The sequence below is a fragment of the Mustela putorius genome, unplaced genomic scaffold, assembly GCF_011764305.1.
Source record: "Mustela putorius furo isolate JIRA1106 unplaced genomic scaffold, ASM1176430v1.1 tig00000487_pilon_pilon_pilon, whole genome shotgun sequence".
NCBI lineage: Eukaryota > Metazoa > Chordata > Mammalia > Carnivora > Mustelidae > Mustela > Mustela putorius.
The window spans coordinates 3,533,198-3,556,904 of record NW_025421399.1 but is presented as its reverse complement, the minus strand read 5'-3'; the positions used below and the strand labels follow the sequence as shown (position 1 = coordinate 3,556,904).

General features: G+C 55.6%; 1 protein-coding gene and 1 long non-coding RNA gene across 6 annotated transcripts in view; one reads left to right on the top strand and one right to left on the bottom strand.

Annotated features, from left to right (window-relative positions):
- ARHGAP27 (Rho GTPase activating protein 27) overlaps positions 1-12,320 on the top strand; it is a 31,213-nt gene extending 18,893 nt beyond the window's left edge. For all 5 annotated transcript variants that reach the window (XM_045080818.1, XM_045080819.1, XM_004772464.3 and 2 more), the window contains 15 exons: positions 3,896-4,300; positions 4,481-4,663; positions 4,899-4,979; positions 5,052-5,135; positions 5,489-5,556; positions 5,881-5,971; positions 6,445-6,549; positions 8,490-8,588; positions 9,345-9,453; positions 9,624-9,731; positions 9,806-9,904; positions 10,065-10,142; positions 10,241-10,375; positions 10,493-10,598; positions 10,712-12,320. In XM_045080818.1, the coding sequence (XP_044936753.1) occupies positions 3,896-4,300; positions 4,481-4,663; positions 4,899-4,979; positions 5,052-5,135; positions 5,489-5,556; positions 5,881-5,971; positions 6,445-6,549; positions 8,490-8,588; positions 9,345-9,453; positions 9,624-9,731; positions 9,806-9,904; positions 10,065-10,142; positions 10,241-10,375; positions 10,493-10,598; positions 10,712-10,889 (1,929 nt within the window). In that variant the 3' untranslated portion in view covers positions 10,890-12,320. The remainder of the gene's footprint in view (positions 1-3,895; positions 4,301-4,480; positions 4,664-4,898; positions 4,980-5,051; positions 5,136-5,488; positions 5,557-5,880; positions 5,972-6,444; positions 6,550-8,489; positions 8,589-9,344; positions 9,454-9,623; positions 9,732-9,805; positions 9,905-10,064; positions 10,143-10,240; positions 10,376-10,492; positions 10,599-10,711) is intronic.
- Positions 12,321-14,597: 2,277 nt separating this feature from the next.
- On the bottom strand, positions 14,598-16,610 carry LOC123392298. The gene is made up of 2 exons (XR_006607028.1): positions 16,574-16,610; positions 14,598-14,888 (listed from the first exon to the last, which is right to left on the bottom strand). It is a non-coding gene; the product is annotated as an uncharacterized LOC123392298 (long non-coding RNA).
- Between the last annotated feature and the right edge of the window lie 7,097 nt (positions 16,611-23,707).

Sequence of the window (23,707 nt, the reverse complement as noted above, 5' to 3'; positions counted from 1 at the left end):
GTTATGATGGGGTGTAGTCTGGGCCTCCATGAGTTGGGAGCCCGAGGTGGTAGGCCCTGCTCTAACCTTCAGGCTTCCTTTTGAAGGCCAGAGGGCCCAGAGGGACTGGCCCCACCTGGCTTCCAGTCTGATTTTGGCTCTGCCAGGAAAGCGCCTCTGTCTTAGCACTGTGGCAGCCCTACAGAGGGTTCTAGAGTTTGAAGGGCCCTCAGGGCTGCTGCGGTCCAGCTCCCTCCACAGGGCAGCAGCCTCGCTAACAGGGGCTGGACTCTGCCGGCTCATCTCCAGTGGAGGCCCCTGACTGCCTCCTGAAGCAGCCTGTGTCTCTGGGGCAGCCCCAATCCTTAGAATGTGCCTGCTTCCAGGGGGCCCTGCCTGCCCCCTTTTGGCCTCTGATCTGCAGTCTGCAGACAACCCTCCCATGTTGGGGGCCTAACCCTCCACCTCCTAGGTTTGCCCTGCCCCCCTCCTAGGTCTTCCCTGCCCCTGCTCGCGGTGTTCTTGGTGCAAGATCCCCTCAACCTGACCGGCCTGGGACTCCCCTTGCACTCCTAGCCAGGACCAGCAGGCTGCAGGCGGAAATCCCCACTCCAAATAGCCTGGGTCCTTCCTTAGCTCATCTCCTCTCGTGCCTCCATATGACCTTCCAGCACCTGTCGCAGGGACAGGAAGGCTGCTGCCTCAGTGGGTCCAGCGGGAGTGGGCAGGAGACATGTCAGGACCACCCACCTTCTGCCCACCGCCTCCATGCCATCCTCTTAAGGAGTCTCCTGGCTCCCTCGCTGAACCCTTATTCCCAGGAAGCTCGTGTTCAAAGCGAATCCAGTCTCTCCTGAAGTGTCAGGGTGTGTGTGTGTGTGTGTGTGTTGGTTTTGTTGCACTGTGTCCTGGCGAACTCAGTAAGTCCCTTTAGTGGACAGTCTGCATGCCTCAGGGCATTGGGCTACCTGCTAGAGGGCAACGGGGTCAATTATGTCACCCTGGGTCTTGCTCTCAAAAAACCCCTGCCTTTGGGGTCAGAGGAGGTAGGCAGAGGGGCAGACGATGAATGGGCCAGCAGGGCAGAGCACTGCCAGCCCCTCGCAGGGGCATGAAGACAATGACAGCGGATTAGGCATCTCTCCTGAGGGAGAAGTCCTCTCCTGCCAGGAGGCTTGGAGCGGAGCGATGGTGAGAGTAGGTCATGAGAGTGGAGGTTCCAGAACCCCCCTGGAGCAAAGGTCCAGAGCTAGGAAGATGACTTTTGTGTTTGGGGGAGGGTCTGCAGGCTGGAATCTGGGATGCTCGGGAGGGCTGCGACAGGCCGAGCGAAAGGAAACATGGCAGGGAGGGTCCAGTCTCAGCCACATGAGACCTTGTGCGGGGAGGGAGAAGAGTGAGAAACTGGGGTACCTGGCACTTCCCGCTCCCTCCATGCGTGGGACCTGTCCCTGGTGGTCTAGAATCCACTGCTTATCTGAGAGTTGGTCTCCTTGCGAGCAGTCATTATCATGGACATGCATGCATTTGCTTGTCACCCTGCTGGGCTCCCTGCCCCCTCCCCGACCATTCCCACAGGCTGCCCAGTAGGGCATTGGGGTCCCTTTGTTCACTGCTGCATTCCCAGTGCCTAGAACGGTGCCTGCACCAGGCGTGAATCTTTGTGGGACACATCAGTGTGTCTTGGGGCGCTTCTCTAAAGACTTGATTCCCCTCTCGAGGAGCTTACAGCTTAGTGAAGGAATCATTAAGCAACAGAGAAACTTCTGTGATTAAAAACGGTGGCAGGGGGGGCGCCTGGGTGGCTCAGTGGGTTGGGGCCTCTGCCTTCGGCTTGGGTCATGATCCCAGAGTCCTGGGATCGAGCCCCGCATTGGGCTCCCTGCTCGGTGGAGAGCCTGCTTCCTCCTCTCTCTGCCTGCCTCTCTGCCTACTTGTGATCTCTGTCTGTCAAATAAATAAACGAAATCTTAAAAAAAAAAAACAAAAAAAAACAAAAAACCGGTGGCAGGGGGCGGTTATTATACACAGTTTTGAAGAAAAATTTAAAGAAAAATAATCTCTGTAATTACACCACCCAGAGATAACCTCTGTTAGCATTTTGGAAGGTTTCTAGAAATGCGTAATTGGAACTATAGCTGTTCACTGTGTTGAAATCTGCTTTTCCCTTATACCGTTATATACTCTTAGAAACAGTATTGGGGCACCTGGGTGGCTCTGTCAGTTAAGCCTCTGCCTTTGGCTCAGGTCATGGTCTCAGGGTCCTGCCTGGGATGGAACCCTACCGACACTGCTCAGCAGGGAGCCTGCCTCTCCCTCTGCTCCTGCATGCCACGCCCCCGGCTTGTGCTCTCTCTCTGTCAAATAAATAAATAAATCTTAAAAAGGAAAAAAAAAAAAAAAGAAACAGTATTAATCTGGGGTGCCTGGGTGGCTCAGTCAGTTAAGCATCTGCCTTCTGCTCAGGTCATGATCCTGGGGTCCCAGTATCAACCGCCCGCCAGCCCCCCACCGCATTGCATTGGGCTCCCTGCTCAGCAGGGAGTCTGTTTCTCCCTCTGCCGTTCACCCCACTGCTGCTCTCTCTCACTCGCTTGCTCTCTCAAATAAATAAAATCTTTAAAAAAAAAAAAAAGAGAGAGAGAGAGACTGTATTAATCTTCTGCTGCGATGCTGCTGCCTGGGGTTTGATAGTATGGCTATTGATCCCTCCGGCAGCCCGAGGGTGCTGGGCTGCGGTGGGCGCACCAGCGGAATCTCGGGAAAGGTCTTGAACCTGACACCTGAGCTGAGTCCTAAAGGAGGACTTGGAGTTGGCCAGGTGAGAAAGGGGTGGGGCGAGCCTAGGTGGACTGTGTATGGGCTCAGCCCAGAGGGTGGGGCCTCCAGCAACTCCCTGCTACCAGAGCTTAAAGTTCAAGGCAAGGGGCCAGGAATGGCAGGAAATAAGGTGGACAGGCAAGTGACAGATGCCTCAGGTGCCCTGTGAAGGCGCAGACTTTGCCCCGTGGTGGCAAGGAGCAGTGGCGTGCGGAGCATGATCAGACCCATGTTCTGTGTGACTAAACCCTCCAGCTCACCTTGCTTTCCTTTGGCGGGCAAGAGGGGCTCATCTCTCCTCGCCCCTCCCTCCTTCCTCCCATCCGACTCTCCTCCCCCTTTCCCTTCTCTGCCGTTGATTCTGAGCCCTGCAAAAACCACATTCGGGACATTTCAGTCCCAGATCCAGAGGTAGTACTGATTCCAGTCCCAGAGCTTTCAGGGCCAGGAAGGAAGGAGGTGGAGGGGGGGAATGGAGAGTGTGGTGGGAGGGCTGCCCCCATGTGACCTGAGGAAAAGGAAGGGGGCTCAGGCCGTTTCTCTATTCCTGTCCAGCCTCTGATTCACCCCGTGGAGGCAGAGTAAGTACACAGCTGGGAGAACTCAGTTATCCATAACTGATTATTGTTGTTGTTGTTGTTGTTTTTAAGATTTTATTCATTTATTTGACAGATAGATCACAAGTAGGCAGAGAGGCAGGCAGAGAGGGAGATGCAGGCTCCCTGCTGAGCAGAGAGCCTGATGTGGGGCTCAGTCCCAGGACGCTGAGATTATGACCTGAGTCAAAGGCAGAGGCTTAACCCACTGAGCCACCCAGGCGCCCTAATATCTGATTATTGTCAATAAACACTTAATGTAACTGCCCTACGCATGTGGGACATTTCATACTTTGCAATGCACTGTCAAGAATATTTCCTCATTCTCTCTTCACTACAGTTTCCGGAGTGGGCAGGGCAGACGTTGTGCAGCTGATGGAACTGAAACAGAGGGTACTCTAACTTGCCAAAGGTCACCCAGATGGCAAGCGGCCGAGTCGGGACTGTGTGACCCCGGAGCTGCCTGCCAGGAAGGTCACGTTTCCTTTCTCCTCCCACAGGTGGACGACCCCCCGGAGCCCGTGTACGAGAACGTAGAGAGGCAGCCTTCGGTCTCTTCGCCGGGCGCCACCGCGGGCCCCCGCCCCCCGGCGTGGGAGACGCACACGGACACCGGCAGCGGGCGCCCCTACTACTACAACCCAGACACGGGCGTGACCACCTGGGAGTCGCCCTTCGAGGCTGGCGAGGGCATCGCCAGCCCGGCCACCTCCCCCGCCTCGGTGGGCAGCCGCGAGAGCCTCGAGACCGACTGGGGTCAGTACTGGGATGAGGAGAGCCGCAGGGTGTTCTTCTACAACCCGCTGACGGGCGAGACCGTCTGGGAGGACGAGACCGAGGACGAGCCAGAGGACGAGCTGGAAATGCAGCCGGGCCTGAGCCCGCTCAGCCCCAGGGACCAGAGGGTGAGGGGGCGGGGCCTGGCCCGGATGGGCGGGGTGGCTCTGAGGCCTCAGACCCCGCCTCCTGCTCTCCCACAGCCCGCCTCCCAACTGCTCGTGAGGGGCGTGGTCTGGTCTAAAAGGGCGGGGCCAAGGGTGCGTACTGGCTCTGAGACCCTCCGCCTCGGTCTTTGCTCCCTGCAGCCCCCTACCCCTGAGACGGATTACCCCGAGTCGCTGACCAGTTACCCGGAGGAGGACTATTCCCCTGTGGGCTCTTTCAGTGAGCCCCGGTCCGCCTCTCCTTTGGCCACGCCCCCCGGCTGGTCTCTCCGGGTGAACCCGGACGGGCAGACGCTCTACACCAACCACTTCACCCAGGAGCAGGTACGGGCAGCGGGCAGATATGGCCAGACAGCCCCCCGGTCATTCCTCCAGGTCTTCTAGTAGCTCACCTTAACACCATCAACTGCAGCTCCTGGGCGGGCTCCAAGACACCCCATCGCCCGCACTTGACCCTCCCAACTCCTTGGGGCTATATCATGGGGTTCTGGTGCAAGAAGAACTTTGCCTGCCCTCCCCCGAGGTGGGCTGGGAGGCCTGACCACCTGTCTACCCGCAGTGGGTGAGGTTGGAGGACCAATACGGGAAGCCCTACTTCTACAACCCACATGACGCCTCCGTTCAGTGGGAGCTGCCCCAGGTAACCAACTGGGAGTGGGAGAGTCTTGGGGAGAGGGGAAGGGACTGTGTATGATGGTGACTTTCTCCTCAGGTTCCAGTCCCTGCCCCTCGAAGCATCCACAAATCCAGCCAGGAGAGTGAGACCCCAGCCCAGGCCAGCCCCCCTGAGGAGAAGGTGAGGGAAGAAGCATGTAGGCCCTGGCAGGACCCCCAGAGAAAAAATAGGAGCTTCCTAAAGGTTGTGGGGGCTGGGCGGGGGCCAGGTATGTCTCCCCCACAGGCCCCAGCAAGACGCTGGGCTGAATGAACGTGGGTCTGGGTCATCCCTGGCCCACGGCTGGGTGAGGTTGGGAGCTGAGAGATCTCTCCTGCTGGAGTGAAAGCAGGCACCCCGCCAGCACCAGCAGCAAAGAGGGTTCAGCCATGACTCAGGCCCAGCCTGTAAGGAGTCGCTGGCTGTGGAGACTAGCCTCTGCCCCTCTGTGGCCACCCCGTGAACTGCCTCTTCTTTCCCCTCATCTTTCTCAGACCAAGACTCTGGACAAGGCTGGGGTGCTCCATCGCACCAAGACGGTGGACAAGGGAAAGCGGCTCCGGTGAGCGCCTGGCGGGACCCAGACCAGGGCGGGGTAGGCCTTAAGGATGATGTTCACTGCGCATGTCCTGTGTGCCACACTCTTGTTAATCCTCAGAGCAGCTTTCTAAAAGGTCCCGTGAAGACCCTGAGGCCTCTAGAGATAGGGACTTGTCCAGGGTCCCTTGGCTACCAAGTGTGAGAACTGGGAGTCCAGTCCTCACCATCGGATGCTCCAAGCTGAGCTGTGTTTTCAGCTCTGTGCCCTGCACCTGGGGGCGTATGGGGGCCTCAGTCCAGGGCCAGTGCAAGCCCAGTCACCCCCCACTTCCCCACTCCCACCTAGGAAGAAGCACTGGAGTGCGTCCTGGACGGTGCTGGAGGGCGGCGTCCTGACATTCTTCAAGGACTCGAAGGCCTCAGCTGCAGGCGGCCTGGTGAGGCTCAGGGTCCCAGGACAGGGACCCCCCACCCCCAGCAATCTGCTCCTGACTTCTGTGGCTCTTTACCTGATCTGGCTTGTCAATGGCTAGGTCTGCAGCAGTGGAACATGAGTGCCAGGGGAGCTGGGCCTTGGCAGGGGGTGACGACAGCAGATTCAGACTGTGACAAGCACTTCCAGGCAGCCTGGACATGGGGAGCAGTCCTTGAGGGTAGCCACTCCAGTCTGATGGGCATGCAGATAGGGTCGGGGCCACGCCTGCTCTCGGAGATGAGGGCTGTGCCCCTTTCTCCTTCCCTGTCCTGGGTGGGCAGGCAGCAGGCCCAGGACCCCTGGGCCCCCCTTCCCCATCCTGTCCCTGGAGCCAAGGGAGCCTGGTGGATTGGAGCCCGGAGCCATGGCAGACCTGTCTGGGCTGAGGGCTCCCTGTAACTGTGCTCCCCCCGACCCTTCTCCCCTCTCCCACAGAGGCAGCCTCCCAAGCTCTCCACCCCTGAGTACACAGTGGATCTCAGGGGGGCCTCCCTCTCCTGGGCCCCCAAGGACAAATCTAGCAGAAAGAACGTGTTGGAGGTGAGTGGTGGGGGTTGGGAGAAGGCAAGGGGGCTTACGGATGGCTTGAGACCCTCAGAAGGCAAGCCCAAGAAGGGGGACCTGGGGAGAGTGGGACTGGAATTCTCAGGGCTCAAAGCCAAAGTTGTGTCCACCTTGGGGATCTGTCCACAGTGTTTCTGACACTGTGGATTCTGCAGTTCCCTCTCCAGGAACTGAGTTTATAGTCTTAGAAGGTGGTGAGGAGTAGGGGGCCTCTGGAGAATGAAATCCATGCCTGGAAGAACAGCCCTCTTCCCAGAGAGGAGACTCCCTCTCCCCAGCTACTCACTTTGACAGGTTGGAAACCAGCTCCTGCCGGTCAGAGACAAGCTTCCAACTGGGTCCTCAGTGAATTAACTGGGCCCCAAGTTTCCCAGGCTCCCCTAGCAGGTGGACTGGGCCCCGGTGGGACCCAGGCAAGGACCCTCACAGTGCCACACCCTCCACTGTCCAGTGTTGTCTTGCTTTTCAACTACCTTTGTCGTCACCTCTGTCCCCAGAAGTTCTGAGGAAGGTCACAACAAGAATAGCAACAAACAAACAAACAAAAACAAGCAAATAAACAAATAAAAACCACATGGGGAGCTGATCAAATCCACTGAAAAGCCAGGAGCAGGCACAAGTCAGAGCAAGGGGCATCAGGGGGCCAATGATGTACAGGGGAGAGGTTACTGCTGAAAAAAATGAGCTCAGGTTTCCTGGTAGCCAAAGTGAACAGAGGAGGAAAATCAGTGACACGGTTCCTCTTTTGGCAGGGGGAGCTTTCCCAAATTTTGAGTGAGATCAAAGCTTTTCCCCAACCCTTAGCTTTTGAAGCTATTTTTAGTGTATGGCTCCAGGGTGGGCTAGTAAGAGACCCTCGGGGCTGCTTCAGGTAATGTGATAAAAGCAAAAAGCACAACGTCACAAATCAGCTCAGAAAAAGCAATTCTGCTGGGAGCTTGAGAGTGTGTAGCTTTCTGAAGATTCCCCAAGCTTCCTCTAGCACATCCACAGAGCAGGGCTGGAAAACCAGTTTGATCTCCTCAGCTGCTCTGGTTGGTAGGTCTGGAGCCTTCCTCCAGGCTCGGCAGGGCCGAGGGGGGCGATCGGTTAGCAATGTCTGTCATGGGTGTCCGACTAAAGAAGGCCATCACTTTCGCTAGGCAGGTTCTGTCCCTGACCTAGAGGGACATCCTTCAGCCCGTGCTCTGTGTCATCTCTCTATCTTGCCTTTGGAGAACACTGCTGAGTAAATGCTTCCGAGTTGTCTTTTCTGGCAAGAACTAGAAGACAGATGGGACTCTTGGAAGCTACTCAAGCTGTCGGAAAGGCTGACAGTCTTGAATGGAAATGGAGGAGCCCTCTGCTTCCTGGCTGGCAGGTGGCCATCCTCCCTCCGCTCAGGGGGTGGCCTGCAGGCACCTCTAGGATTTTTCTCGAGAGACGGCCCCACATTCTAGATCGTGGCCAGGTTAGTGGGGCCTGGCAGATTTTCACAGCGGGTCTCCCTCATCACTCCAGAACCACAGAAAAAACTTCAGTGTTAGACTTTCCAAAACAGCTGGCCTGGGGCAGCTCAGCTCACCTGAGCATCCAGCAGGATGAATGTTTTGGGAGATGTATTGCTGGGTAACTGTATAGCTTTTCCTTCTGTATGAACCTTTCAGAGAGGAACTGGTTATGTTTTGAGAGGGCCTTGGTTTGCCCATCTGTAACAGATAGGCTGTCACTGCTTTTAACAAGACGGAATGCCTGGGCCTGCGGTAAAGCCCTTGTTCTATGGTGCTCTCAATTCCTGGGGCCAAGGCCAGATCATCTCCACCATTTCTGTATCTCCCTTCCCCACACTGCCTACCCCTGAGGCCTGACCCCTGAGGCCTGGCCCCAGGGCTGACCCAGGGAGCCAGAGATGACTGAGAACTCGTGTGTCTCTCCAGCTGCGGAGCCGAGATGGCTCAGAGTACCTGATCCAGCATGACTCCGAGGCCATCATCAGCACCTGGCACAAGGCCATTGGCGAGGGCATCCAGGAGCTGGTGAGCAGAGCCTGGGGCCTCCAGGGCTGGTGGGGATGGGATGGATGGCCAGCCACGAGGAGGAGATCTCTCCAGGCCCGGGCAGGGGCGGGGGGGCACATCCTAGCAGAATATTCCATTTCAAGGGAGGCAAGAAGTAAAGGAAATATCAGAGAAAGAGCCTCAGGCTGGAATGACAGGCTAAAATCAGAAGGGAAAACTTCAGAGGATTAAATTGAAGAGTCTACAGTTTTCTAGATTCAAACTATTCCCTGCATAAATGCAGATAGGACACGCCCCCTCTGACAGCTGTTCTCCAGGAAACAACCTGGGGCTTTTTGACCCTCAATTCCTTAGGAGCCAACACTGAGTACAGAGTTTGGCTGTATTTCTAGAGGTAGGAATCCAAGGGCCGTGATGCAGTTGTTGGCAGTGCTGAGTCCTCAGCGGGAACTTTAAGTCCGGAACTAGGAGCCCCATACTGAGGAATGCTGACCTCGTGGACTGTGTGCAGAGGAACTAGGAAAATGGGCAAGGGGGGCCAGGATAAGAAAGAGTGGGGCAGGGCAGGGTGGCTGTCTCCAACACCCAAAGGGCTCCAGGCAGTCAAGGGAGGTGAACGTTCTGAGGTTCCCTGGTGGACGGCAGGGGAGTGAACTGGAGAAAGGAAGTGTGAACTGTGGCCTGGCTGGGAGGGCACTCCGGGCCCCTCACCCCGTCCCAGAAGGCCCTCCGGCTAGCCCCAGGCCCTGCCTCTCTGAGGCCGCGTGATTGCAGTCTGCAGACCTGCCCCCGGAGGAGGAAAGCGAGAGCAGCAGCGCGGACTTCGGGTCCAGCGAGCGCCTGGGAAGCTGGAGGGGGGAGGAGGAGGCGCGGCCCGGTGCAGGTGCGAGGGGGGTGAGGGGTGGGGTGGGGAAGGTGGGGGTGGTAGGGAAGGTGGGTGGGGGGAGGGCGTCTCCAGCCCCTCGCCTGGGTGGGGGTTACGCCCTGGGGCTGGGGCCAGCCTGGCCAATCCCGGCGCCACCGAGTGACTCGGCCCCGCATTCCCGGGCCCAGGCGCAGTCATCCCGGAGAGCGACCTCAGCAGGGTCCGGCAGAGGCTCCGCAAGTTCCTGCTAAAGCGGCCGACGCTGCAGTCGCTGCGGGAGAAGGGCTACATCAAAGGTACCTTGGGGAAACCGGAGCGCGCGGCGCGGGGGACCCCGGGGCCGGGCGGCGCTCACGAGCCTTTCCCCCAGACCAGGTGTTCGGTTGCGCGCTGGCCGCGCTGTGCGAGCGCGAAAGGAGCTCCGTGCCGCGCTTCGTGCAACAGTGCATCCGCACCGTCGAGGCCCGGGGTACGCGGCGCCTGAAGGCCTCCCTCCCGGACCCCATGACGGAGACCCCTGGGGAGGGTGGGGTGGGGGAATGGGGGGGGAAGCCCCTGAGTGGGAATCCGATCGGGAGCTTCAGCCCCATCCCCTCCAAGCCCGAGGTCAGCGCCTCCCTCTGCCCCAGGGCTGGACATCGACGGCCTGTACCGCATCAGTGGAAACCTGGCCACCATCCAGAAGCTTCGCTACAAGGTGGACCATGGTGAGGCCCCGCCCCTCACCCTGGGGCCTGAAGACAACAAGAGGTGCTGAGGGTCTCTTCCGACTCCTAACTCCTAACACCCCTAACACTTGCCGCAGATGAGCGCCTGGACCTGGATGACGGGCGCTGGGAGGACGTCCACGTGATCACTGGAGCCCTGAAACTCTTCTTTCGAGAGCTGCCGGAGCCCCTCTTCCCCTTCTCGCACTTCCCCAAGTTCATCGCTGCCATCAGTGAGCTGTGGGGGGGCGGGGCGGACCGGGCAGGGTGCGGGCCGGACTCCCCACCCCGAGCCGGGACTCAGTCCCTCCGTCCCCCTCGCCGAGCCGACCCACCCCTCCCTTCCCCAGAGCTGCAGGACCAGGCCCAGCGCAGCCGCTGTGTGCGGGACTTGGTGCGCTCGCTGCCCGCCCCCAACCACGACACGCTGCGGCTGCTCTTCCAGCACCTGTGCCGGTGAGCGGGCGAGCGGCGAGGGGATGGGAAGGCGGGTGCCGGCGGACCCCCTACGCCCCCTCCAGCTCTGAGCCCTAATTCCCGCCTCCCCTCCCTTCCCCTCCCTGCTGCAGGGTGATTGAGCATGGCGATCAGAACCGTATGTCGGTGCAGAGCGTGGCCATAGTGTTCGGGCCCACGCTGCTGCGGCCGGAGACCGAGGAAACGAGCATGCCCATGACCATGGTGTTCCAGAACCAGGTGGTGGAGCTCATCCTGCAGCGATGCTCAGACATCTTCCAGCCGCACTGACCGCGGGCCGCTATCCCCACCCCCGCAGCTGGTGCTGCGGCCTGGGACTGGGCACCCCGACACTGGTTCTGCCTTGGAAGCTGGACTATTGGAGGCAGCTGGGCTGGACTCCTCTGTGAGACCCTCCGCCTCCCACCGGTGCCTAGGCTGGAATGAAATCTGCATCCCTTGGTGCAGTATGGTGACCCCTGGTGGGCAGTTTGCAAAATGTGATTCCCCCACCCCCACCCCCGCCTGTCCTGTTTGGGGCTTACTTGGGTTCTGTTCTTTATTACAGTGACACCTACTGTGTGTGTGAGAGAGAATGTGCTGGGATGAGACTGTTTTCCCCAATGGTTGGTGCTGGAGAAAGGAGTTTGGATGAGGGGCTTCTGGGCCTCATCAGGCCTGCAAGTGGGGGGCCCCCCGGGGCAGGGGGTGTCAGTCCCAGAGCAGCCGCCTCCAGCGCCCCTGCTGCCTGGCTTGCCTCTGGCCTAACTCGTGCCTGACACTGTCCACAACCAACATGGGCCATTTCCATCTGCTCCCCTGTTTCAGGCCATGGCCTTCCCAGACCTACAGGTGTTGTGTGCACAGGTTCTTCACACTCAATGTGTACCCTGCACCGGCCGCCTGACCCACACCATCTCCACACACAGTCTCATTGGACAAACAAAGAGAGGGAGGCGGTGGTGGCAGCAAAGTGACCTGCTCAGTGTCCCCTGGGCGGTCTGACTGCCCAGCTAGGGCTCCTCTCACACCACCGTCTCCTGAGAGGGCGCCGTCAGACCTTTCAGCACCCCCTCCCCTCCACACCCCCTGCACACCCCTCTGCCCGTTCTGCTTGGGCCTGGGGACATCCTGAAGGCAAATAGGACACCTGCCGTGGCTGTTCTTAGCCCAGAGGGGAAATAGTGCTGGTGGGAGCTGCCTAGCCCTTCTCAGCACCCTGGCTGTCCAGCTGCCTGCCAGGGGCCCACCTTGTCCTAAGGAGCTGGGAGAGGCCTGCAGGGCTGGGAGAAGGCGGGTACAGCCTCTGGAAAGGAAGCGTGAACCCTGAGGCCAGCGATGCCCTTTCCCACCTCACACACAAAGCACCTCAGCTTCTGGGTCTTATCCCCCTGCCCCACCTACCGCTCGTCTGTTCAACAGTAATAGCTACTATTTATTGACATTTCACCCTGCCAAGCATTTCACATGAATCATCTCATTTGTCTCTCACAGCCAGTATTTATTCTTTGCTCTTCTGTGCCAGGCGCGGTGCTCAGGGGCAGGGGTACTGCGCGGGCCACCTCTTGGGTGGGGCGTGTGCTCGGTGGCTGACCCACGTCCCCCCAAATGCCAACAGGCCCGGGACAAGAATACAGATGGTCGCCTCACACCATCCATGGACATACTGTAAACCTACAAATCAAGTTCTAACTGTTAAATAAAATGTGTTCTATTCTCCTACTTCGACAAATTCACGTTCATAATGACCTCAAAGACGAGTTTCCAACTGAAACTTCTTTGGCGCTTCTGGATTCTGTGCCCAGGGACGTTGGTGTGAGAAGAGCCAGCTGTGTTGTCAGCCCGCCCCCTGTACCTGCCCTCAGAGCCATCCTGCCCCCAAGGAGAGATCCACATGCACACACGTGGACAATCCCATCTGCTGGCACACACCGCCATGCCCCCTGCCACCCCATGGCCACCCCACATGGCCCACCCTTCAGGGAATGGGTCGCCTGGGCAGGGACTTCTGGGGTCTTGGCTATCAGGGGCATGGTCCAGAGGGAAGGACCTGGGCTCCAAGGTGCCCCACAGGTTCCTCATCCCGTGGGGGGAGGACACAGACAGAGAAGGTGAGGGTAGAGCCTTCTGAAGTGGAGCACCAGCAGCAGGGTGAGGGTTCCTCTCTCCCAGGTCTAAGGACAGAATGGGATAGATGTTAAACAACTAATTACTTGGTTATATTCCTTTGTACAAAAGTCAGAGAAAGCCCAGGGTGCTCTGAAGGCATGTCATTCGGGTGTCACTGTCCCTCAGGAACCTGAGATGCTTCTTCAGAAGCCCCATCTGGGCCCAGTAGTAAAGAATGAAGAGGAGTCAGCAAGGTTAGGAGTTAAGGGAAAGGTGTCTAGTCAGAGGGAACGGCATGTGCAAAGGCTCTGCGGTAGGGTATGAAGTGAAGCTGGAGAGGTTGACAGGGGACAGAGTGTGCAGGGCCTTGCGGGCCACAATGAACAGGGGCAGGACAGCAGGCAGGAAGGTCCTTGGATAGGGAGGTCTTGGGAAGTGTCTGCTCCCCGGTCTGATCCTCACCCCACCCCAGGCTTCTGATGCTGCCCAGGCCTTGGTGAGCCAACAATGTGGCAGCAGGCAAATAGGAATCACCATGTTCTGTCACCAGGAAGAGCTGCAGAAATCACCCACTGCCCATGAGGAAACTCGTGTTGCCCATGAGCGACAATGTCATATCTCAGTGGAGGTCACACGGCGGACGGGTGGCAGAGTCCACCCGCAGCTTCGTCTGCAGCCTGAGCTCCATCAGATGTGTGGGCTCAGCCACGAATCCGCAACCCCGAGCACGGTGCTCAGGGAGCACTATAGGTGCTCATTGACTATGTCAGGAATGAACTGGATTTTGTGTGGAGACACAAAGATACATAAAAATAATATCTGTCCTCTTGAAGCACCAGCCGGACCAAAAAGTAAGTGCCACAGGGGATGGGGCAGTCACAGAGGGCCCTCTCCCCAAGCCTGCCCACTCTCAACAGATGCTCTGACCCTCCTACAGCCTGCCATCTGCCCCTGAAGCTGCCCCAGAAAAGGTCACCAGTGCCCACCTGGTTGCCCGATCTGGCAGGCATGCAAGGGGACACATGAACAGCCTGTTGTCCCCCCACAAAGCACGCTGTCCCTTTGCCTTCAGCACCATGGGTCTTTGCAAAGCCTCTAAAAAGTGATGCCCGCTGGGTTGTGGCCTCAGCCCATGGCCCTCTCCCCTCCATCCTCCCTAAAAGCCCTCATCCCTTCCATCCAGGGGTCACCCAAATCTCTCGCCAGCCACGGCCACTCTCTCCTGGGTTCCAAGTGCAAATGGCCACCTGCTTACAGGACCCCCCCGCATGCGACCTGCCCACAACAAAACTCGGAGACCAGCCCTTCTCCCTGTAGCGAGACACAGCCCCTCCACTGACCAGAATCTCCACCCACCACTGCCCGAGCCAGTCCGCGCCGCCACCTCAACCCAACCTGTCCTTATCCTCCACCTCTTAACTCGTCCCCGGGTCTGCCTCTTGTCCCCCTCAGTCTCTCAGCTCAGGGGCCCAGTGGCCTCTGACTGGACTCTTCTCCCGGTTTCATCCCCCACCCAGCAGCCGTCTGACCGCGTCACTTCAGCATGTGGCCTCCAAGGCCATCCGCATTCCCACTTCTTTACACATGAGCTGTGCCCCTGCCTTAGCTCCCAGCCAGGCTGTCCCAGCCTCAATGCCAAGTGCTGCCAGTCGCCCTGCTTGCCTCCCCTTCACCTGCCTGACTCCTCCTCTTCCCCTTCCTCCTCCCCTCCCCCTCCTCCTCCTCCTCCTCCTCCCACCACCACCCGCCTCCCCCTGCTCTCAGCTGGCCTCTCAGCACTGTACCTTTGCTTCCATTCCGCCGGTCCCCACCAGGCTGTGGGCCAGCCTGTCCTCTCCACTCTCTGCTCTCTCCATGGCCAAGTAAATCCCATTGTATGGAGACACCGCATTTCTCATTCATTCCCATTCATTCACTGATGAACATTTGGGTTGTTTCTACTTTTTCCACTCTCATGAATAAGGCTGTTGGGACTAGTTCACGTGCAAGGTTTTATGTGGACACGCTGTCTCAGCTCGGGCTGCTGTCACCAGATGCCACGGACTGGGTGACTGAAACAACAGAAAGGCTTTCTCGCAGTCCTGGGGCTGGAAGGGTCAGAGCAGGCCGCCAGCGTGGTGGGCTTCTGGTGAAGAATGTCTTCCTGGCTTGCAGACGGCTGCTTTCTTGCTTTGTGCTCGCCTGGCAGAGAAAGAAAGAGCTCATCTCTGTCTCTTCTTCTTTTATTTATTTTTTTTAAGATTTATTTATTTTAGGGGTGCCTGGGTGGCTCAGTCGTTGGGCATCTGCCTTTGGTTCAGGTCATGATCCCAGGGTCCTGGGATTAAGCCCCACATCGGGGCTCCCTGCTCAGCGGGAGGCCTGCTTTTCCCTCTCCCACTTACGCTGCTTGTGTTCCCTTTCTCACTGTGTCTCTCTCTCTGTCAAATAAATAAATAAAATCTTAAAAAAAAAAGATTTATTTATTTTAGAGAGAATGGGAGAGAGAACACCACGAGTAGCAGGGAGAGGCAGAGGGAGAAGCAGACCCCCCACTGAGCAGGGAGCCCCTCCAGGGCCTCGATCCCACGACCCTGCGATCATGTCATGCCCTGAGCCGAAACCCACTGTGCCGCCTAGGCGCACCTCGTCCTCTTCATACAAAGACTCGAATCCCAGCATGAGGGCCCCATCCTCATGGGTCCTACCTCCCAGGACCCCCATATTGGGTGTTAGGGCTTCAACATATAAACCTGAGGGAACACGAACATTCAGTCCATCCATACATGTTTTGTTCCTCTTGGGCACATTCCTAGGAGTGGGCCGGATGGTCACTCTGTCAAACTTCGCGAGGAACCGTCAAATGAGAGTTTTCCGCGGTGGCCACACCATTCTACATTCTCACAGGCAGCGCGGGAGGGTTTCCTTTCTCTCTCCCCTTCTGCAACAAGTGTTTCAGGGATTCATTCTCCTCAAGCCTCTGGCCCTCCCTGACTCCTGCTCTCGCTTCCTCCTTTGCCTCTCCTGCCCCCTCTCCGCTCTCTCTCCAGAGGCCCTCACTTCTACCTCACAGAAATAAGGGAACCGCTTCACATCCCCCGGGGCAGAGCTCCCAGCTCCCTCACCACATCTGCCCCTGCCTCCCTGGCCCTGGTACCTCAGAGCAGACATCTCTCCTTCCAGGACGCAGCTCACCCCCTCCCTTTTCCGGAAAGTGTCCACCACCATGGCCACCCTGCTCCCCTCCTCACTGAACCGCTGTCTCAGGTGGAAGTCCCCAGGAAGTAGAGGGGAGCCCGTAGGCAGTTCACTGGGGAGCCCTCTCAGGGCCACAGCTGGGGTGGTGGGAGGGGATGCAGGCCCATCCCAGGCTCCGCCACACCCCATGGAAGCCACAGGAAGCTCTGGAACTGGAAGAGCCCAGTGCCTCAGCGCCTCAGCGTTGTCCCACATTGTGGCTAAGGGGGGCCAGACCTTTAAGCCGCCTTATCATCCAGTCACTGGAGGAGGCCTGTCTTGGCAGGAATGGAGGAGGACCCCTGAATTTGGGCAAAGAGACTCTCTTCAGCCCAAGGCGTGTCCTAGAGAGAGGCTCAGATGGGACCCGTCAGCTGCCAGCCGCACCCCCCAAGCTATGGAAACAAGTGTACCCCCTACAACATCCACCGAGCTCCTCTTGATGAGGGAGCAGAAGGCTGGCTGAGGACAAAGCAAAAGGCTGGCACCTTGCAATCTCCCCCTCAGCCCAAGCAGAAGGCTCACCCCCACCATTCCTGGGTGGGACAAATGTGACATTCTTCAGGAATCTCCCAACTACCTTGATGTTAGTGGCTTGCTAAAAGGGAAAGACAGCCTTGATCAACGCGACAAGACCTCTGGTGTCTTACCTTGTAGGCCCTCTTTAGCACATGAAAGCTCTGTTGAAACCTCCCTTTCCCATACCTTCCCCCAACCGCATGGTATACATAACCTGCCATCCCTCACAACCCCAGGCAGCAGCTCTTCCTGCCCACCAGTCCTGTCCCCTGTCCCCGTGCTTTAATAAGCCACCATTTTGTACCAAAGATGTCTCAAGAATTCTTTCTTGGTCATCGGCTCCGGACCTCACCCCACTGAACCTCACGTATATTCTAGAACTTCATCATTCTCTCCATTCCTTCACCCCCGCACACCATCAGACTCCTGAATTTCCCCCTAAACTCACCAACGACCCCACATGGATACCTGCTGGGCATATCGGTTGTCCCCCTCGGGAGGATCCTGTCGCTGCTGACTGCCCCCTCCTGTCCCTCATGCCTTGCACGCTGCCACGTTCTCCTGGTGGTCCTCCCACTCCAGCCACAGCTTCTCATTCTCTTTTGCCCAGACAGGAAGGTCAGTGTCCTTAGGCCCAGCCCCTCCTCTCCCTCGTACTCCCTCCCTGAATGATCCTACCCCTACCCAGGGCATCAGTGACTCTCATCGGTAGTGCCAGGCCTGATTGCTTCTAGAAGCTTCAGACCCCTGTGTCTCCCTGACAGCCTCAGACTGGTTCATGATCTTCCCCAAACCTAGCCCTCCCCCGGGCTTTTACCTGTCCCAGGAAATGACTGCCTTACCCTCCAAACTGGGCAAGTCAGAAACCTAGGACTACGACCATTCCCTCTTTCTTGCTCTCTCCATCCTCCACACCTGATCTATGACCACGTCACGTCACTTCTGCCCCTCACACCCACCCACTCCTGTGGTGGCCCACCTCGTCTCAGAGGCTCATGTCTCCTGCCTGGACCACTGCAGTACCTTCCAGCCCCTTCTCTCCCCACATCCTCTTTCCCCTCATTTAAAAATACGAACCTAGGGGAGCCTGGTTCTCCCTTCAGCTCAGGTCAAGATTTCAGGGTCCTGGGATCGAGTCCTACATTGATCAGGCCCCCTGCTCATTGGAGAGCCTGCTTCTCCCTCTCTCTCTCTCTGCCTCTCCCCCTGCTTGTGCTCTATCTCTCTCAAATAAATAAATAAAATCTTTTTTTTTTTTTAAAAGAACCTTGGGCACCTGGGTTGCTCAGTTCATTAAGCATCTGCCTTTGGCTCAGGTCATGAGCCCAGGGTCCTGGGATCAAGCCCCACATCAGGCCACCTGCTCAGTGGGGAGCCTGCTTCTCCTTCCTCTCTCCCTCCCCCTGTTTGTGCTCTCTCTGTCTCTCTGCCAAATAGATAAATAAATAAAATCTTGAAAAAGATTAAAAGATAAAAACCTAATTAATTAATCCCCCAAAACTAAAAATACAGACCTGATCATATCACTGCCCCGCTCAAAAAGCATTCTGCTTATTTTAGGAAAAGACCACAAGCTTTAACATGGCCTCTAGGGTTCTGTCTGTTTGTCCCCTGCGTACTCCTCAGCTTCCCTTCACGGAGCAGTATAGCTTAGTGGTTCAGAGCAAACACTCAGGAGCCAGACTGTCTGGATGCAAACCTAAGCTCCACAACATACCAGCTGGAAACTTCTGGGTAATTGACTCCTTCCTCTGTGTCCCCATCTCCTCATCTGGAAAATGGGGATGCTGATAGCAGTAGTGTAACCTCATGGTGTAATTGTAAAGATTATGGAAGATACCACTTTCAAGAGTCTGAGAACAGAGTCTCCCAGAATAAACACTCAGTGAACACTTGCTGGGCCTGTGCCTTACTTGTTTTCCAGGTTTCTGCACTGCAACTACACTAATCTCCCATCGGTTACTGAAATGTCTCATGATCCCTCCGGCCCCAGGACCTTTGCATGTGCTGTACCCTCTCTGCAGTTCTCTCCTCCCCTTTGCTTTAGTCATCTTTTTGAATTCTGCTCAGGTAATCTTTCCTCAGACATCTCCTCTGAATACCCAGCCAGGTCAGCTTTCTTTGTTATACATTGAGACCCACATGTTTCTCTTATCTTAAATTACTGTTTTAGAAGCACATATCCTGATTATTTATTGCCATCTTTTCACTACGATACTATGAACCTCAGTTTCATCTTTGTAGGTTCACCTTTGCAAGCCTAGCACTTAGCAGAGTGCCTTGGACCTGACGAGTATCCAGTAAATACTTGTTGATGAGGCACTACCTGAACAGGCAAACCCCAGAATTCAAACCCCAGCTCTGCCATTTTCTATGAAGTGATCTTGAGCAGGCTGTTCACCTCCGTGTGCTTATCTATAAATTTAGGAGGTTCGTGCTTACCTCAGAGACTCCTTCCCATTATAAAATGAAATGTGTGCAAAATGCCTGGCCCGGAACCGGGTACAGGAACATCAGCGAAGCCTTGCTAGTCTTCATCCCTCAGGCTTGAGGCCGGTCCTGGGTCCTAGGCTAAGAGAGCCTCTGCGGTGGGGCCAGTGGGAACCAGAAGCAGACGTGTCCTGAGGTGTCTCCAGGTGCAGCCAGGTTATCTGGGGGGCAGGACAGCACATGGGACTGGGACCCTTTGGTGTCCCAGAGCTCCAGAGCAGAGTTTCTTCATGACTTCCGCCTGAGTCCCAGCAGGGCCAAGGGAAGGGTACTTTGACCAATTTAAAGCCACAGCATCAGAAGAAGAAGAGCGCCCCCCTCTGGCCAATACAAGAGGGCACCCATCGGAATTAAGCGCAGGCGGCCAGGTGGCGGCCGGCTATGAGGTCCGCCCCTGTGCCTTGTCAGAGAGGATGTTCTTTCCGTGGCCGCCAGCCTCAGAGCAGGGCTTGGTTCATTAAAAGAGTTGACAGATTTCCTTTCTTGGACTTCCCCCTCCCGGGTACCTCTGAGTAAACGAGCAGATGGATGATAAGTCCACTTATGCTTTTTCTTCTCCTTATACACTTTTTATTTTGAAAGAATTCCTGACGGACAAGAAGTTGCAAAAATAATGTAGAAAGGTCCTATGTGTCCAACCCTAACTCCCCTCCTCCCCCCCCCCCGCCACGCCTCCGGGGCTGTGGTCACCATGGAGACCAGGAAAGTGATCAGCACCATGCAATTAACTAGACTTACTCGATTTCACCATTTCTTACCTGCACTCCCTTTTTAAATTTTTTGTATGTCTTTGTGTATAATCCCGTGACATTTTATCACATATATAGATTCATACAACCACCACCACAATCAAGACAATTGTTCCATCACCTTGAAAGATAGCCCCCATGCTGCCCCTTCACAGGCTCACCCTCCTTCCCCTTCCCTAATGCCTGGCAACCTTGCCTGCTCTCCATCTCTATAATTATGCCATTTCCAGAACGTTATATAGATGGAATCATAAATTATGCACTCTTTCGAGATTGGCTTTTTGGGCTCGGTGTAATGCCTTTGAGATCCATGTGAGTCCTGCGGAGGCTTGTTATTGCTAGGTAGTATTCCACAGATAGAATTTTAAAGAGGGTCTCCCAGCTGCGGGTGGAAGATGGAGGGAGGAAGACCAATTAGGAAGCTTCTGGGGTCCAGGTAAATATCACAAGTCAGACTTCCCTCTCTGAGGGGCTCCCAGCCTCTGGAACCAGCCTTAGGTGTGTCCGAGTGTGATGCCAGCAGGGACGAGGGATTGGGGTCGTTGGAGCGCAGCTGACAATAGGGGGCGCCAGAGGTCTTCTGTCCAGGGGTTGATTCTCCACGGTGACCGCCAGGGAGGGTTCCAGGTCACTTTGGGCGGCTGTGCGCGCCAACCCAGAGAACTCTGGGGTCCTGTCCCCCTCCAAACCCCCGCCCCGAGTTTCAGGGCAGCCTTGAGCTCCAAGACTCGGGGATGAGGAGTAGTGGAGGCCTCGACCCGAGGAAGTGGGCAGGTCTGTTGCGGAGGGAGAGGCTCTGACCCTCCACCAGCCCAGTGCTCCCAGTCACAGGGCGGCTCTGAACTCGGGCCGCTGGGCTGGGCCTTGGCAGCTCAACCCACTTTTCATAATTTCAATCCGGTCCCCGGGCTCCTCGTCTCCTCGTCGTCTGGCGTGCTCGACCCCGCGCGTGCCTGCGGCTGCCTGGGTGCCAAAACGCCCCACAGCCTCCCCCCTGCACGCCCCTCGCTCAAAGCCTTCCCTCTCCATCAACAGCCCTGTGCGCATGCTCCAGCTCCCTGTCTGCTCCTCCAGGCGGTTTTCCCGGTGCCTAATACCCAGTAGGTTCCAAAAGTATGAATTGCCAGCCTCTGTGCGCCCACAGCCTATGTCGCGGGTACTTCCACGGCAGGACCTTCCACCCGCAGCCTGGCCCAATAAATCGATAAATCGTCCTTTGCACATCTGTGTCCCCCCCAGACACTTCTCGGTCATCTCTGAGTCCTGTGAGCCTGACACTCGGAAGGAGCCAAGTCTGACTGAATAAATGAGTGAATGCATCAGTGGACAGATCTTTGAAACCCTCTTCTTGTGACTTGCTTCCAACCTCTTCCCTCTCTGATTACTCCTGGGTGGGAGTTTTGGGGAGTGCCCTCTCCCCGCTGCCTCTAACTGCTGGCATTCTGCCCTCCCCTCTGCCACTCTGGTCCCCTCCCTAGCAAGGCCCCAAGTTCACTCTTCGGCCCAAAGGCCCCAGCCTCTCTCAAACCTTCCTTGTCCTCACCTGTCTTCCCCACTATCTTTCCGGTGAACGGTGAGCTCCATCAGAGCGGGAATCTTGTGGACGGATGGCTCCAACCTCTGACAACTGCGCATGCTCAGTAAATATTTGAGGCACGAATGAATGAATGGGAGACTTTCTCTGTGGGGTGTTGGAACCCTTCAAATTCAACATATCTCAGATTGGGTTCATCATCTCCTCCCTCCCCACAATTTCCTTCTCCAGTCTTTGCTACCTCTCTTCTCCCAACCCTCCAACTTAGAAATCTGATACCCACAGACATCTTTTCCTCTCTTAACACGTCTATCAGCCAGTGCAATGCCCAGATTCTACCTCCTGTCTCTCCAGTCTTCACACCCACCCCAGGCCCTGGTACTTACACCTGGACCTCCTCCATTGCTCCTAACCTGGGTGCCTCACCTCTGCTTTTACTGTGGTCTGCATTGCCACCTGCACAATTCTTCTAAAACATCCATCTCATGATGCCAACCCTCACTTAAGACCCTCATTATAGGGGCACCCGGGTAGCTCAGTGGGTTAAAGCCTCTGCCTTCGGCTCAGGTCATGATCTCAGGGTCCTGGGATCGAGCCCCGCATGGGCTCTCTGCTCAGCAGGGAGCCTGCTTCCTCCTTTCTCTCTCTGCCTGCCTCTCTGCCTACCTGTGATCTCTGTCAAATAAATAAATAAAATCTTTAAAAAACAACCAAAAAAAGACCCTCATTGTATTCCTATCCCCTACAGTTGTGTTTCCCAAAGCATAGACCTACCTCATGCAGTGGGTGGCAGATGACATAATTACTGGAGGTTCAAGGACAAAGGGTACTCAAGGGTGATAATTAATATGGAGTTGCAAAATGAGAAAGTTATTTCTTTACTAATTATTTCTGGCCTTGGTGTCTTTAACACTTCTTTTTGACTTGTTAATCACTTACCAGGGATCAGGACCTAGCCACACTGCCAGCAGATATTAATGACATTGTCTTATTTTTAGTTTATGTATTTTATAGTCACCTAGTGTCTGTGGCAGGTGGAACTGGTTTTTTAGTTATGCTAATAATGACCCATAAAGTAATTTATTTGGGAAAAGATATTGCGAACCATATGTCTATCAAGGACTAACATCCACACGGACCTGTAGCCCTGGGGATAAAAATATATGTTTATAGGGACGCCTGGGTGGCTCAGTTGGTTAAGCAGCTGCCTTCGGCTCGGGTCATGATCCCAGCGTCCTGGGATCGAGTCCCATATCGGGCTCCTTGCTCAGCAGGGAGCCTGCTTCTCCCTCTGCCTCTGCCTGCCATTCTGTCTGCCTATGCTCGCTCTCTCTCCCTCTCTCTCTCTGATAAATAAATAAAATCTTAAAAAAATATATGTTTATAAAAAATTAAAAATTTAAAAAAAAAGGACTAACATCCAGAATATATAAAGAACTCTTACTTATCAAAACAAAAAATTGGGGCACCTGGGTAGCTCAGTTGGTTAAGCATCTGATTGTTGATTTTGGCTCAGGTCAAGATCTCAGGGTTGTGAGATCAAGCCCCAGGTTGGCTTCCTCAGCACTGGGTGGGGAGTCTGCTTAACATTCTCTCTTCCTCTCCCTCAGCTCTCTCCACTCCATCTCTAAAAGAAAAAAAAAAAAGAAAGGAAAAAAAGAAAAAGAAAAAATCAATAGAAATTGAAAATCAAATAGAAAAATGAGCCAAAACTTAACTACTTCATAAAAAGAAGATATACAGGGGCACCTGGGTGGCTCAGTGGGTTAAAGCCTCTGCCTTCGGCTCAGGTCCTGACCCCAGGGTCCTGGGATGGAGCCCCGCATGGGCTCTCTGCTCAGCAGGGAGCCTGCTTCCTCCTCTCTCTCTCCGCCTGCCTCTCTGCCTACTTGTAATCTCTGTCTGTCAAATAAAATAAATAAAATATTTTTTTTAAAAAAAAGAAGATATATAAGTGGCCAATAAACAGAAGAAAGGACTCAACCATATCAGTCATGAGGGAAATGTGAATTAAAACTACAATCTGATATCCCTGTGCACCCACTAGGACTCAGATGAAGAAGATGCCCAGTATCAAATGTTGGAAAGGATGTGGAACGATTGGAACTCTGATTTGCTGCTGGTAGGCTGTAAACTACCTACTTTGGGACACTGGCCAGATCGACCAAAGCAGAGCATAGGCTTACTCCTCTCGGACCCAGGAGCTCAAGCCTCCAGGGTATAATTCCAGCAGAAATGAGTGCCTGCGTTCCCCGGGAGTCATGTACAAGAAGGTTCACAGCAGCTCTATTCGTAACAGCCCCCAAATCGAAAACAGTCTATATGTCAGTAGTAGAAGGGATTCACACATTCGGATACACACACACATCATGGAATACTGTACGGGAGTGAGAATGCATAAATTAAACTCTACAAATGTTGAGCCAAACACACAAAAAGGAACAGTCTTCATGGTTCCATTTATGTGAAGTTCAAAAGCAAACTAAACTAAT